The 16,111-nt window shown below is 38.6% G+C and overlaps 1 protein-coding gene across 1 annotated transcript; it reads right to left on the bottom strand.

Moving 5' to 3' along the window:
• Positions 1-1,421: 1,421 nt before the first annotated feature.
• LOC139437962 (zinc finger protein 596-like) lies at positions 1,422-7,595 on the bottom strand. The gene is made up of 5 exons (XM_071212849.1): positions 7,482-7,595; positions 5,294-5,420; positions 4,450-4,542; positions 3,839-3,930; positions 1,422-2,702 (listed from the first exon to the last, which is right to left on the bottom strand). Exons 1-5 carry the CDS (start codon positions 7,512-7,514, stop codon positions 1,494-1,496), a joined length of 1,554 nt encoding a protein of 517 aa, XP_071068950.1. The 5' UTR covers positions 7,515-7,595; the 3' UTR covers positions 1,422-1,493.
• Between the last annotated feature and the right edge of the window lie 8,516 nt (positions 7,596-16,111).

Genomic DNA, 16,111 nt, shown 5'->3' on the forward strand with positions numbered 1-16,111 from the left:
GTTTGATCCTTGGGGCCTCCTGATAAAGGCATGCCCATATGGTGAGCCAGGCCCATGTGGTGAGCCAGGCCCATGTGGCAAGGCAGTGACTGTGCAGTGACCCACATGGTGTCAGTGTCTGTGTGGCAACCAATGCATTGAGCCAGTTCCTGCACAGTAAGCCAGTGCCTATGTGGCAACCCATGTGGTAAGCCAGTGCCCATGTGGTGAGCAAGTGCCCACACAGTGAGCCATGCAGCAAGATAATGATGCAACAAAAAAGAGAAATGAAGGGGAGAGTCAAGGTGAGACAACAGAAACCAGGAACTGAGGTGGCACAAGTGACAGGGAAACTCTCTCCACATCAGAGGTTACCAGGATCAAATCCCAGTGCATCCTAGAGGAGAAAATGAGAAGCAAAAACCAAAAAAGAGAAATAGAGAAGATCACACAACAAAGGAACACAGACAGGAAAAAGAGCAGGGTGGAGGGGAGAGGTGAGAGAAAAATGAGGGAGAAATTAAGACATTCTCTGTAAAACAAAAGCTGAGGGAATTCATCACTACTTGACCTGCCTCACAAGCAATGCTAATGGGAGTTTTTCAGGCTGAAATGAAAATACACTAGATAGTACTTAAAAAACAGCCTAAAGAAAAATGATCTGCAGTACAGGTAACCATTTGGGTAAGTGTAAATGCCAGTATTATTGTATTGTATTGTTTGTTATGTAACTCTGTATCTTGCTTCCTACAAGTGCGTAAATGCAAATGTAAAAAAGGAAGTGATAAATAAACCTTTATTACACTCAATACACATATATATAAATGATAATAAGTAAAAAATGGTCAGGATTCAGGGGCTTAAAGTATACATGCAAGCTATTGAAGTAGTACAAATGACTACAGGAACTACTGAACAGATTAAAAACACCGTTTATTCACTATGTGAGTTCTTTGGTATGTTTAAAGGTTAAATATGTGGCTGAAGTCTCTTTCATACCCAAAACTATTATACTGTGAGTTTTTACATTTAAAGAATATTGACTGATGGCTTTCTCAAATTTTTGGCATTCATAGGGATTCTCTCCCGTTTAAGTAATCTCCTGTTGTCCAAGGTTAGAATCATTAATGTTTCCTGAGGGCAGAGCTAAAAGTGAAAGTTTTCCCACATAGATAGCATTCATAGGGTTTCTCTCCAGTGTGAATTCTCAAATGTTTTTTGAAGACTAGTATACTGACTGTATGTTTTCCCACAAAGACGACATCCGTGAGGTTACTCTCCAGTGTGAGTTCTCTCATGTTGTTGAAGAGCGTAATGTTGACTGAAAGCTTTCCCACATAGATGACACTCATGGGGTTTCTCTCCAGTGTGAGTTCTTTCATGTTATTTTAGGGTGGATAGTTGAATGAAGGCTTTCCCACAAAGATGACATTCATGGGGTTTCTCTCCAATGTGTTTTCTCATGTTGTTGAAGAGAGCTACATTGACTAAAAGCTTTTCCACATAGAAGACATTTACGGGGTTTCTCTCCAGTGTGATGTTCTTTCATGTCGTTTTAGGTTAGATAGTTGAGTGAAGGCTTTCCCACAAAGATGGCATTTATGGGGTTTCTCTCCAATGTGAGTTCTTTCATGTTGTTTGAGGGAAGATGATTGAATGAAGGCTTTCCCACAAAGATGACATTTATGAGGTTTCTCTCCAGTGTGAGTTCTTTCATGTTGTTTGAGGGAATGTGATTGAATGAAGGCTTTCCCACAAAGATGACATTCATGTGGTTTCTCTCCAGTGTGAGTTATTTCATGTTGTTTTAGGTGAGAAAGTCGAATGAAGGCTTTTCCACAAAGATGACATTTATGGGGTTTCTCTCCAGAGTGAGTTCTTTCATGATCTTTGAGGGAAGATGATTGAATGAAGGCTTTCCCACAAAGATGACATTTATGGGGTTTCTCTCCAGTGTGAGTTCTTTCATGTTGTTTCAGGTTAGATAGTTGAAGGAAGCCTTTTCCACAAAGATGACATTCATGGGGTTTCTCTCTAGTATGAGTTCTCTCATGTTGTTGAAGATTGCTACGTTGAATGAAAGCTTTCCCACATAGAAGACATTCATGGGGTTTCTCTCCAGTGTGAGTTCTTTCATGTTGTTTTAGGTTAGATAGTTGAATGAAGGCTTTCCTGCAAAGATGACAATCATGGGGTTTCTCTCTAGTATGAGTTCTCTCATGTTGTTGAAGATTGCTACGTTGAATGAAAGCTTTCCCACATAGAAGACATTCATGGGGTTTCTCTCCAGTGTGAGTTCTTTCATGTTTTTTGAGGGAAGAAGATTGAATGAAGGCTTTCCCACAAAGATCACATTCTTGCTGTTTTTCTCCAGTGTGACATCGCTCATGCAGTTTAAGGGAAGAGGATGTAGTGAAGGCTTTCCCACCTAGATGACATTCATGGGTTTTCTCTCCAATGAGAGTTACATTGTATTGTGTGAGTTCAGAGCATTGGATACAATTTTTATCATTTTGGTAGCATTCATATGATTTACTTGTATGGTGAAAATGCTTATGTTGTTTAAAATTTGAATAGTCACTGAGGACTGCTGGAGGTGCTTTCCTGAAATAGGATTTCTTTGTTAAGTGAATCAATACATATTGATTCACTATGGATGTGAAAGAAGAATCTTCTTGCAAAGAAATACATTTAAAGGAATTCTTCTGGGTGTGAGATCTGTGCTGTGGGGAATTAGATGAGAGACTGTAAAACTTTTGTCCATTTAAATGAATTCCTGCATTTCCCTATATATGAAACCTAGGCTAATCCACTAGTGGTAGTCTACAATGAAAATATCTGCCATGTTGGTTTCATATAAAAAGTATTCTAATCCATACACATAGATTGTCTCTATTATAAAAATCTAATTGCAGAGTTATCTGATCAATTTTGAGCTTCATGATGTTTTAAAGATTACATTCATGAATCCTGCTTATGCAATTTGATTTTTATGTGAACTCAAGTTAGAGTATGTGTTTAGGTTTTTATCAAAAATTCAAACTATCACAAATTTTTGCTGGATTAGAACATAATTCTAACATTAATTTTAATTTCATGATTTACTGAATTCCTAATTTATTCCATCCTTTGATATCTATTTAGAACACTAGGGTTTTAAAAATTGAACTTACCTGGGGTTTAAGATATATTTAGGGGATTTGAATCTCTGGACTGACAATGTGATAGCCAGATCCTGAGCCTCAACAGACTCCAGCACATACAATCTGATCTATTGGACTTACCACACTCAGCTAAGATGGAGTTGAAGAAGGACAACCACCACACCATGGAGCCTAGAGTGAATACAACTGAAAATGGGAGGATTGCATCCAGCATCCATGTGGAATCTGAGCCTCCTCTTGACATAGAGGTGCAATGGACACAACCAATCCAATGTCCACATAGAAGAGGTGGTATTGGATTGGGAAAAGTGGACATGGTGGACGATGGGTATGGGGAAAGGCAGGAAGAGATGAGAGGTGGAGGCGTCTTTGGGACATGGAGCTGCCCTGGATGGTGCTTCAGAGGTAATCACCGGACATTGTAAATCCTCACAGGGCCCACTGGATGGAATGGAGGAGAGTATGGCCCACGACGTGGACCATTGTCTATGAGGTGCAGAGGTGCCCAAAGATGTACTTACCAAATCCAATGGATGTGTCATGATGATGGGAACGAGTGTTGTTGGGGGGGGAAAGGGGGGGTGGGGGGGTGGGGTTGAATGGGACCTCACATATATATTTTTAATGTAATATTATTACAAAGTCAATAAAAAAATAAATTAATAAAAAAAAATAAAAATAAAAATTGAACTTACCAATGACATGATTTTAGAAGTGTCTTTCCTACAGGTAGGTTTACTGAATACCATTTCTATCATTTCCCATGTTTTAAAGGCACATTTCCTCCCTGTAGTGATTGCAAAAGCAGAATAAATTGTTAGAATAGTATCAGGGGAAGAAAAATTTTAAAAGTTCCAAATATCCCTTTCAGTATGTTTCCCACATTCACAATTAACTGGGAAGAATATCAAAGTCATACATAAGATAATTGTAGGACATCACAGTCAGAAAGGATTTTGAGACATGGAATGTGAGAAAAAAGCTGGGATATCAGTGAGGTAAAAGAGAAGAAAAAATCTTCCAAGAATAGGAACCAGAAAAGGATTATTATGTGATAGTTAATCACAAAAACAAATGAATATTCCTTTCTCAATGCCAATGAAACCCAATAAAGCTTGAGAGATGTATGGAACAAACACATGTCACTAAAATTTCCCCATATCTTGAGGTACATTTTAGAAATCATAACTCATACAAAGAAAACTGAAGAAATCATTACACACTTAAGGAATCCTGAAGTTAAAATATGCAAGCACATACTTTATCATGAGACCCCTCTTCGAATGCAGAGGTCTTCACAGCTCACCTGGATTCTGGTATTGAGGAACAACTACTCCTTCTCTCGACACTTCTTCCTGTTCCAACTGGGAAAGCACATCTCTTTTGCAGACTTGATATCCTGTTTGTATGGAAAAAAGTTACCTGGATTTTGAGTTATGACAGTAACAGGGATGATCATGATGTACATCACAAGTTACCAAAGAATAGGGTAAACACTGAAGGTCAGCAATGCAACAATAACTTGAACTTAGATCACTGACAATATTTCAACAGAAATTGTAACTCTTGACCTTTTGCCCATTTCCATGAGGACCACTGTTTGTTGTTACCAATGTACTAGTAAAAAGAGACTGTGGAATTGTCTATATTCTAAATGGTGTGAAGTCTATGTTTTCAAAGCGATTGAATATTATGTTCAAAAATAATCCAATTAACATAAATTCCCAAAAAAATGATCTAAATTGTATATGGAAAAGGATATATGCAATGTTTCTACTACTGTGTTCTGAAGCCTCAGCATAGGACTTGGAAGAGAATACTTATATCAGCACAGTCCTGATTGCTGGAAGTTGAATTTCAAAAAAGACATTAAATTTTTGTCAAGAAGATTAAATCTGTTGGGGTGAACTAGATGTAAATAAAAAATTAGGAAGCAAATTCATTTAGGAATAGTTAGCATGATATAAATGTATCAAAATTATAAAATTTAAAAATATAATGTAAGAAAGATTATACAATTCAGAGAAGCTGATTTAGATATCTGAATTAAAAAATGAAAGATGATTTATGATGAATATATAGGTAGATTAGATAGATGTTAGATAGAAAAAAGATAGATATGGGTGGTAAATATATTTTGAGAGTCTCACCTACTGAGACCAGGTTACTGATATTCTCCAGCATCACTTCTCTGAACAGCTTTCTCTGGGTTGTGTCTAACAGGTCCCACTCTTCCTGGGTGAAGTCTACAGCCACATCCTTCAAGGTCACTAACTCCTAAAAAAATCACAGAAATTTGTGTTCATACAGGTCTACCCTTACCAATGTCTTGAGTGAGATGTACAAAATAACAGCACTAAAGAAGCAGAAACTGTATATAAAACACAAAAGGTGTTGGGGTTCCAGAAACAACATTATCAATGCTAAACTTCCATTTGCCTTTCAGATGTACTCACAGGCACATACATACTCTGAACCCACATACCCCATTTGTAAAAGAAAATCACATGACATAGGGTGTGATATACACCTGGAAATATCCCAATAAATTTGTAATTATGCCTCTTTCTGCTAATTATTCAGTTTTCCTTTGAGCATTAATGACTAAATCAATATTTGTCAACAATTTTAAGTAAATTTACAGATAGTATAAGGCAAGCAATATTGATTATATGTATAATTTTTAAAAAAATGGGTATGGTTAGGTTACTCCCCTATATAGATGAGCTCACTTTCCTCTCATTTATAAAATCATTTAAGAATTTGTTATGCATTTTGGCAAATGCAAGTTAATGTATCAATTGCTTTCTATCTAAATTCAATTCACAGAGCTATTATCCATTAAAATGGCAGGGATGCTTGAAAACATAACCAGAGTTCTGCAAAACTAAATAGGTTTCAAATCAGTAAGTCCTGATTTCCTCAGTGTTACAAAGCTCAGGTATTCACTGTAATATATAAATACAGATGGTTTAGTGTCACGAACCTGGGACACTTGAGAGAGTTGTACTGATACATGGACTTAGACTGACCATTCCTGTGGTAGGAGACCCCCCAATCTCAACTTTTTCTGGGGTGTACAAAGACCAGTTTTATTGTCTCACTTTTATCTTCATGTCGTCTGTCTAAGATTAAAACAATCCTGTTCATTGCCTCTGGCCTTTACTAATCTTTAAAATTTTTCACTGAGACATAAATTGTATTCTATTATACAGCTTCTGAAACCACAGCCACAATGAAGAAAAAAATAATTCTATACACGGCACCCATTTATAATATTTGAATAAATTTAATTTAGAAACTTGAAGTTGGGAAATTTGAGCAAGAGTGGTAAGGAGAATTGTAGTTTTTAAAAAATTATTTCAAGGAAAGTGTATTTGTCTCAAATAGTTGGGTTCCTGCCTACAACATGGGAGGCCCTGTGTTTGGTTCCTGTTGTCCCCCTAAAGAAAATGAGCAAGATAGCAAGCTGTCATGGGCTGGCAGAGTTTGCTGACACAAGATGATGCAATGAAGAGACAAATATATGAGGACCTGGCATGGCAATCTGATGCAACAAGATGCTGCAATGAAGAGACACAAATAGGAAACACAGTGAGAGACACAACCAGCAGGAGAAGAGGTGGCTCAATTCATTGGTTGTCTCCCTCCCACACGGGAGGTCCTAGGTTTAGTTCCTTGTTCCTTTTAAATAGAAGATGAGCATGCAATGAAAAGACAGAGAGAGCAGACAGTGAGTGCAAACAATGAGGGGGATTCAATAAATCTTTTTTTGAAGTTATTTTAAAATGTACAAATATATTCCATCAAATTTTAAGAAAACTAAAATTGGAGGAAACAAATACATTATTTCTAATTTCATTTAATTTACAAAACTTCTCCTGTGCTTCTGACAAATCTATCTATCCTTACACCCCAGTATCTGTAATGTTGGATTGACTGAATGCACAGCTGAAAATTCAGCATCCCTTCTAACTGTAAACATCTCTTCTTACTTACCTCTGTCACCACTATTCATCATATGGTAAGGCCAATCTCAAGCACTAACATGATTCATGACTTCATTATTTATTCAATGAGGCCATGGATGTGTGAGAAAAAGAAAACTTCTGTAATCTTCTCAGAGAATACACAGCCTTAACAGTAGCTTTAATCAACTCTTGTAATTACCTTAGAAGATTACTCATAGATCCATACCTAACTTACCATAATTAACAGAGTCATATATAAGCTTAAGATCCTTGAATAACTCCTGAATACATTTGGAATAGTCACACGAATAGGAGAAATCTTCCCATATGCTGGCAACAGAGGTACAAAAAAGAATTACCTACTCACATGTGATTGCATTGCAAAAACCTTAGCAGGCATCTATCTTCCTCTGGATTTTCACTTGCAACCAGATAAGCAGAAGGAAAACAAAGCTGAGAATGGAGAAAGAAGTCTTAAGATTCAAGTCTTGACCACAATTTTCTAAGTCCCCCATCATGAATGCCAAAATTTTCACCTAGGAATATCCCCTGCCCAAATTGGAACATAAGGTATGCTCAAGAGAAATAAGGAAGGACTCTCCTTTCCCAGGGTCAAGATGTTGGAGATCTTGCCTTCTTTGGCTAATAAAGATATGATTACTTCATATTATAGATAAAAAGATGAAAATCCATGAATTGCATGTATTAATTAGCCCATGATGTCAGAGACTTTTTTTTGAAAATATAATGCCAGTTTTACTCTTTTGTTTGTAGCAGCTTTTTATAAAGATACTTAGATCAGGGGGCAAGAAGGCATCTGAGTGAGTGCACCTCATAATCTCTCCTGCAAAGAAGCAGCTGAGTAGAGTTGGAGCCCTGCTGGACTGGGCTGTTTTGGGTGCTTGTAGGACAGGAGGTGTCTGGATGTTGACTTAGAGGGATGGTGACAGAGGAGATTATTGCAAGAGGTAGAATTTTGGGTCTCTTTCATGGAGGTTGGGGTCATGGGCAGGACCCTTTCCCCTGGGGCTGGTGGCCCAGCGGTGGTGATTCCTGAAGGTTTTGCTGTTCTGGGGAGTTCCCAAGCCCTGAGCAGGCTGTTTCAGGGGCCTGCAGGGCGGGAGGTGTCTGGAAGTTGATTTGGTGAGACAGTGACAGAGGAGATTCTTGTAACAGGTGGAACTTTTGGTTTCTGACATGGAAATCAGAAGTTGTAGGCAAAACCCCTCCCCCTAGGAACGGTGGCCCATCCTCAGCAGTGCCTGAAATCTTTGTAGTGCAGTAGCACTCCCAGTGGGCTGTTTCAGGGGCTTGCAGGGCAGGAGGTGTCTGGATGTTGATTTGGTGAGACAGTGACAGAAGAGATTCTTGTGAGAGGTGGAATTTTGGGTTTCTGACATGGAGGTCAGAGGTTGCAGGTGGGACCACTCCCCCTAGGGCTGGCACCCAGCTGTGAGAATCCCTGAAGGCTGTGTTGTGCTGTGGTGCTCCCAATACCCCTGTTATCTGGATGCAAGGTTCCCAGGTCTGTGTCCCCTAAACTCTGGAGGTCCATGCCCCAGAGACTCATACACCTTGAGTCTACAGTGTCACAGACTTCCCATCCGTGAATCCACTGCACCCTGAGGTCCAGCAGAGGTCCTATTTTTGTCTTTATTTATTTTTTAAATATTACATATAAAAAATGAGGTCCCCATATACCCCCTACCACCCTCCCCCCACTCCTCCCCCCATAGCAACAATCTCCTCTATCATCATGAGACATTCATTGCATTTTGTGAATACATTTCTGAGCACCATTGCACCTCATGGTCAATGGTCCACATCATAGCCCACACTCTCCCACATTCCACCCCGTGGGCCATGGGAGGACATACAATGTCTAGTAACTGTCCCTGCAGCCTCACCCAGGACAACTCCAAGTCCCGAAAATGCCTCCACATCTCATCTCTTCTTCCCATTCCCCACCCCCAACAGTCACCATGGCCACTTTCTCCACACCAATGCCACATTTTCTTCAATTATTAATCACAGTAGTTCATGAATAGAACATCAGTAAGTCCACTCTAATCCATACTCTATTCCTCCATCCTGTGGACCTTGGAATGATTTTGTCCTCCCCAAATCTACATCAAGAGGGGGCTTAGATTATACATGGATGCTAGATGCGATCCTCCTGCTTTCAGTTGTAGGCACTCTTGGCTCCATAGTGTGATGGTTGACCTTCTTCAATGCCATTTTAGCTGAGTGGTATAAGTCCAATAAATCAGAGTGTAGGAGCTGAAGTCTGTTGAGGTTCAGTGCCTGGCTATAATATGGTCATTCCACAGATTCAGATCCCCTGGGTATATATTAAACCCCAGCACCAACTACACTTCTGGTAAAAGTAACAGGAGATGCTTGTGAAAAAAGATCACATCTGAGTCCCGCTCCATCACACAGAAACACAAACTCCAAAGAAGGGCCAATTGACATAGCACTGAACTCCATCTGCCATGATGGCAAGATATGGAAATTAAACAGCACACTCTTAGAAAAACAGTGGGTCAAAGAGGAAATCCCAAAAGAAATTAATAACTACCTTGAAACAAATGAAAATGATAACACAACATACCAAAACTTAAGGGATACAGCCAAAGCAGTACTGAGAGGGAAATTTATGGCCATAAATTCATACATCAAAAAAGAAGAAAGAGCAAAAATTGAAGAAGTAACTGCACATTTGGAGGAATTAGTAAAAAAAACAACAAAGTAACACCACAGGAAGAAGAAAGAAAGGAAGAACAAAGATAAGAGCAGAAGTAAATGAAATAGAAAATAAGAAACACTTGAAAAGATAAACAAAACCAAGAGCTGGCTCTTTGAGAAGATCAATAAAATTCACATACCCTTAGCTAGACTAACAAAGAAAAAAAGATAGAAGAGGCAAATACAGAAAATAAGAAATGAGAAAGGAGATATCACCACTGGCCCCACAGAAATAAAGACTATCTTAAGAGGATACTTTGAGAAACTATATTCCAACAAAAATGACAATTCAGAGGAAATGGACAAATTCCTAGAAACACATAAGCAGCCTATATTGAGGAAAGAAGAAATTGATGATCTCAACAAACCAATCACAAGTAAAGAGATAGAATCAGTCATTTAAAACCCCCCACCTAAGAAGAGCCCAGGGCCAGACAGCTTCACAGGTGAAATCTACAAAACATTCCAGAAAGAACTAACACCAATCCTGCTGAAACTATTCCAAAAAAATGGAAACAGAAGGAACATTACTTAACTCATTCTATGATGTCAACATTACCCTAGTACCAAAGCCAAACAAAGACACCACAAGAAAGGAAAATAACAGACCAATTTCTCTAAGGAACCTTGGTGCAAAAATCCTCAACAAAATACTTGCTAACTGTATTCAACAACACATTAAACAAATTATACATCATGACCAAGTGGGATTCATTCCGGGTATGAAAGGATGGGTCAATGTAAGAAAATCAAACAATGTCATACACCATATAAATAGATTGAAAGAAAAAAATCACATTATAACTATAGATGCAGAAAAAGCATTTGACAAAATTCAGCACCTTTTCTTGATAAAAACACTGCAAAAAATTGGAATACAAGGAAATTTTCTGAACATGATAAAGAGTATATATGAAAAACCCACTCTAACATTGTTTACAATGGTGAAATCCTAAAATTCTTCCCTCTAAACTCAGGAACAAGACAAGGATGCCCACTCTCACCTCTTCTATTTAATATTGTCTTAGAAGTACTTGCTTGAGCACTGAGGCAAGAACCAGATATAAAAGGCATTCAAATTGATAAGGAAGAAGTCAAAATTTCATTATTTGCAGATGACATGATCCTATACATAGAAAACCCTGAGAGGTCTACAACAAAGCTTCTAGAACTCATAAATGAGTTTAGTAAAGTCACAGGTTATAAGATCAATGCGCAAAAATCAGTAGCATTTCTGTACACCAATAATGAGCAAGCTCAGGGGAAATTAAGAAACAAATACCATTTACAATAGTCAATAAAAAAACCAAATACAGAGGAATAAATTTAACTAAAGATGGAAAAAACTTATACACAGAGAACTATACAAAACTTTTCAAAGAAATCAAAGAAGACCTAAATAAATGGAAGAATATTCCCTGTTCATGGAAAGGAAGAATAAATATTACTAAGATGTCAATCCTACCAAAACTTATCTACACTTTCAGTGCAATCCCAATAAAAATCAACACAGCATTCTTTAAGGAACTGGAAAAACTAGCCATGAAACTTATTTGGAAAGGAAAGACATCCTGAATAGCCAAAGACATATTGAAAAAGAAAAACAAAATTGGAAGAATCACACTACCTGACTTCAAAACATACAACAAAGTACCATAGTGAAAAAAAGCATGGTATTGACACAAGGAGAGACACACAGACCAATGGAACTGAATTGAGAGTTCTGATATAGACCCTCATATATATAGTCATATAATGTTTGATAAAGCCAGCAAACCCTCTCAACTGAGAGAGAATGGCCTACTCAATAAATGGTGCCTGGAGAACCAGATATCCATATGTAAAACAATGAAAGAGGATTACCAACTCACACCTTATACAAAAAACAACTCAAGATGGATCAAAGACCTAAATATAAGAGCCAAGACCATAAAGGCTTTGGAAAGCAGTGTAGGGAAGCATATACAAGACCTTGTAATAGGAAATGGCTTCATAAACTTCACACCAAAAGCATGAGCAGCAAAAGAACAAATAGATAAATGGGACTTCCTCAAAATTAAAGCCTTCTGAACCTCAAAAGAGTTTGTCAAGAGAGTGAAAAGAGAGCCTACACAATGGGAGAAAATATTTGGAAACCATATATTGGATAGGAGACTTATAACCTGCATATATAAAGAACACTATCTTGAAAATAAAAAGATAAACAACCCATTTAAAAAAAAGGGAAAAAGATATAAACAGACACTTCTCCAAAGAAGAAATACAAATGGCTAAAAAGCACATGAAAAAATGTCCCAAATATCTAGTATCAGGGAAATGCAAATCAAAACTACAATGAGATATCATCTTACTCCCATAATATTGGCAGTTATGAAAAAAACAGAAGACAACAAATGCTGGAGAGGATGTGGAGGAATGGGAACACTCATCCGCTGCTGGTAGGAATGCAGAAGGGTCCAGCCATTTTGGAGGGCAGTTTGGCAGTTTCTCAAAAACCTAGCAATTGATTTGTCATATGACCCAGCAATTTCACTGTTGGGTATATACCCAGTAGAACTGAAAACAAGGACACAAACCGATATATGCACACCAATGTTCATAGCAGCATTGTTCACTATTGCCAAAAGTTGGAATCAACCCAAATGCCCATCAACAGATGAATGGATAAATAAAATGTGATATATACATACAATGGAATAATACTCGGCTTTAAGAATGAATACACTACAAACACATGTGATAACTTGGATGAATCTTGAGAACCTTATGCTGAGTGAAGCAAGCCAGGAATTGAAGGACAAATACTACATGACCTCAATGATATGAAATAAGTAAACCAAGCTGCCTCAGAGAGCTAGAGACTGGATGATAGGCTTACAGGAAATTGGGGGGTATAGGAAGGATGTAAGCTGACATCTACATGGCTGATATCTATGATATGCTGGAGGTAAGAATTTGCACAAGAAAGGGATATAATGGGGGCATATGGGTGGGGCTTTGTGGGCTTCAGGGGAGCTAGGGATGGGAGGATGGGTAAAATATTGCCCAAGAAATTAGGGGGAGGGTGGGGCAACATACAAACATAGGAGATTGTCAGGTATTTGGTTGAGAGTATAATGCTGAGAAAACTTTTTCAAAAATATAATAAGGCATGTTACCTGTTTAAGATGCTTAAAGGGGATAATCTGACACAGGACAAGCTTCTAGGGAATATGTGGATGATCATTTTGCCAAAGTGGGTTATATCATTGGGAAGAAACCCATATAATGAAAGTGAAGGTATACCCACATAGAGGGAATTTTATCTCTCAAGATAAATGGTAGCTCCCAGGGCATTAGGGCAGTTTTGCATGTCAAGCCCTCAACACTGTTGCAAGTATCTCTGAACATGGCTCTTCAAGCAATGAAGATTGACTGTCACTGTGGGCCCTAAGGGGAGGGGGAAAGAGGTATTGATTAGATGGAACCAATGTAACTGTGTGGGCAATAGAAGTGTTCCATAAGAGTACGCAAGGATGGATATAAGACATATTAGATTACACCAAAAATATATAGGGGCTGATAGGCTAAAATGTAAATCATAATGTAAAACATAAGATAACTAAAACTTTAGAAAATTGTTTAGTCTAAAATATAAACCACAATATAAACACAAATGTTACCTTGTTTGAAAGCTCTTGTCTCAATATCTGTACATCAGTTTCAGTAAATATACTATGAATATGTAAAAACATTATTGCTGTGGAAGGGAAAAGGGTTTATGTTCGATATGTGGGAGTACTGTATATTGTATATATGAATTACTGTGATCTAAAACTCTTGTGAAGATAAGCTTAATAATTAGAAAAAAGATAAGAAAAAGATAGGACATAGACACTGAGGAAAAGACAGAAGTAGTTGCCTTGCCAATTTGCATACAGGGCAACACATTTCAGTGATGGAAGGCAAAACATCAAAAACAAAGCTTTTGCAGTTTTTAAATTGTTGATACCCCAATTTATTTTTACCTTAATTTTTCTAAATTAATATATATTCTATATCTAACCTTTAAACTAATTGCTATATTCCATTTTTCTATTAATGGAACCTGGCAATATATTGGGCTTCACTTTTCAGGAAGTTTTGAATCACAGAGAGGTTCAACAATAGCAGTGGAGGAATTCTGCTGTGGGATGTTATTGACAGGGGACACATGGTTGGCATGGAGTTCTACAGGGCATATATCCAGGGTACATAAAAATGATTGGATATTTTCATAATGGATACAATTGAAAACAACAGCTGAGGGAGTGCTGTGTTCCTAGCCAGGGGAGCTCTATCACAGTCCCTCGAGGAAGAGCAAAAATCCCCAAAGTGCAATGGCAAAGACCATAAAAGAAGGAAGGTCCAACAATGAGCCCTTACTAATAATGGCTATGCTTGTGAGCCTGAACACCTGAAATAAGAACAAGGCCTAGAGTTGCAGGGTGCCTAAGAGTTACCTCCTGAGAGCCTCCATGTTGCTCAAATGATGCCAGTCTCGAAGCCAAACTCAGCATATAAATGCATTGCCTTCCCTCCAGTGTAGGACATGACTCCCAGGGTTGAGCCTCCCTGGTGCTGAGGGATTACTACCAAGTACCAGCTGATGATGTAACTAGAAAATGACCTTGAATAAAAGGGTCAACTCGGACCAGCAGTATATCTCAATCTACATATAATACCAGGAGTTAAAAATGCTTTTTGAGCTGAATCAAGGGGAAAATGGAAAGGACAAATGAGTTTATATGGCTATGAGTCTCCAAGAAGAGCCAGGAGATTATCAAAGGAGTTACCCTTATGCACACCTCAGCAGAGTCCCAGAGACAAATAAAGTAGATACAACCCTAGGTATTGGTTCCTCTGAGGGCTACAGAGACCCACAGGATCTACAGTCATGGCAGACAGAGTTCAGTGCCATGTCAGTTGGCCCTACTTTGGAGTTTGTGTATCTGTGTGATGGAGCTGGACTCAGATGTGATCTTTGTTCACAAGCTTCTCCTGTTACCTTTACTGGAACTGTAGTTGGTGCTGGGGTTTAATATATACCCAGGGGACCTGGATCTCTGGACTGAGCATGTGATAGCCAGGCTCTGAGTCTCAACAGGCTTCAGCTCATATACACTCTGGTTTATTGGACTTACCCCATTCAGCTAACATGGGAGTTTAAGAAGGTCAATCAACACACCATGGAGTCAAGAGTGCCTACAACTGAAAGCAGGAGGATTGCATCCAGCATCCGTGTGGATTCTAAGCCCCCTCTTGATATAGATGTGGAGTGAACACAACCATCCCAAGGTCCACAGGATGGAGGAATAGAGTATGGATTTGAGTGGACTTACTGATAATCTATTCATGAACTATTGTGATTAGTAATCGAAGAAAATGTGGCATTGGTGTGGAGAAAGTGGCCATGGTGGCTGCTGGGGTTAGGGAATGGGAAGAAGAGATGAGATATGGAGGCATTTTTGGGACTTGGAGTTGTCCTGGGTGAGGCTGCAGGGACAGTTACCAGACATTGTATGTTCTCCCTTGGCCCACTGGCTGGAACATGGGAGAGTGTGGGCTATGATGTGACCATTGACCCTGAGGTTCAGCAGTGCTCAGAGATGTATTCACCAAATGCAATGAATGTCTCATGACGATGGAGAAGATTGTTATGGGGGGGGGAGGAAAGGGGTGAGGGGGGTGGGGGGTATATGGGGACCTCATATTTTTTGGATGTATTATTAAAAAAAAAAGACAAAAAAAGTTACTTAGATCACATAAAATGTTACAGTAAAAATGTAAGAGGTTCCAAAATACTCCCACTCCCCTCTACCCCCATTCCACCAACATCAACAACCTTTTTATCAGTGTGACCCAGTCATTGCATTTGATGAATATACTTTGGAACACTGCTACACAGCATGGGTTAGAGTTTAATTGTAGTTTACACTCTCTCCCAGTACATTAAAGTGGGTTATCATAGGATATATAATGTACTGCATCTGTCCTTGCAATATCATTCAGGACAACTCCAAGTCCTGAAAATGCCCCCTTATCACACCTCTTCTTCCCCCTCCCTGCCCTTACCAACTCCCATTGCCACTGTCACCACATCAATGATAGTTTCTTTCATTGATAGAGTCACAATTCTGTAGTAGAATACCAGTAAGTACACTCTAATCCATATTTTATTCCTCCATCTTGAGGACCCTGGGATGGAGAAGTCCATTCCATCTCTAAATC

The sequence above is a fragment of the Dasypus novemcinctus genome, chromosome 31, assembly GCF_030445035.2.
Source record: "Dasypus novemcinctus isolate mDasNov1 chromosome 31, mDasNov1.1.hap2, whole genome shotgun sequence".
NCBI lineage: Eukaryota > Metazoa > Chordata > Mammalia > Cingulata > Dasypodidae > Dasypus > Dasypus novemcinctus.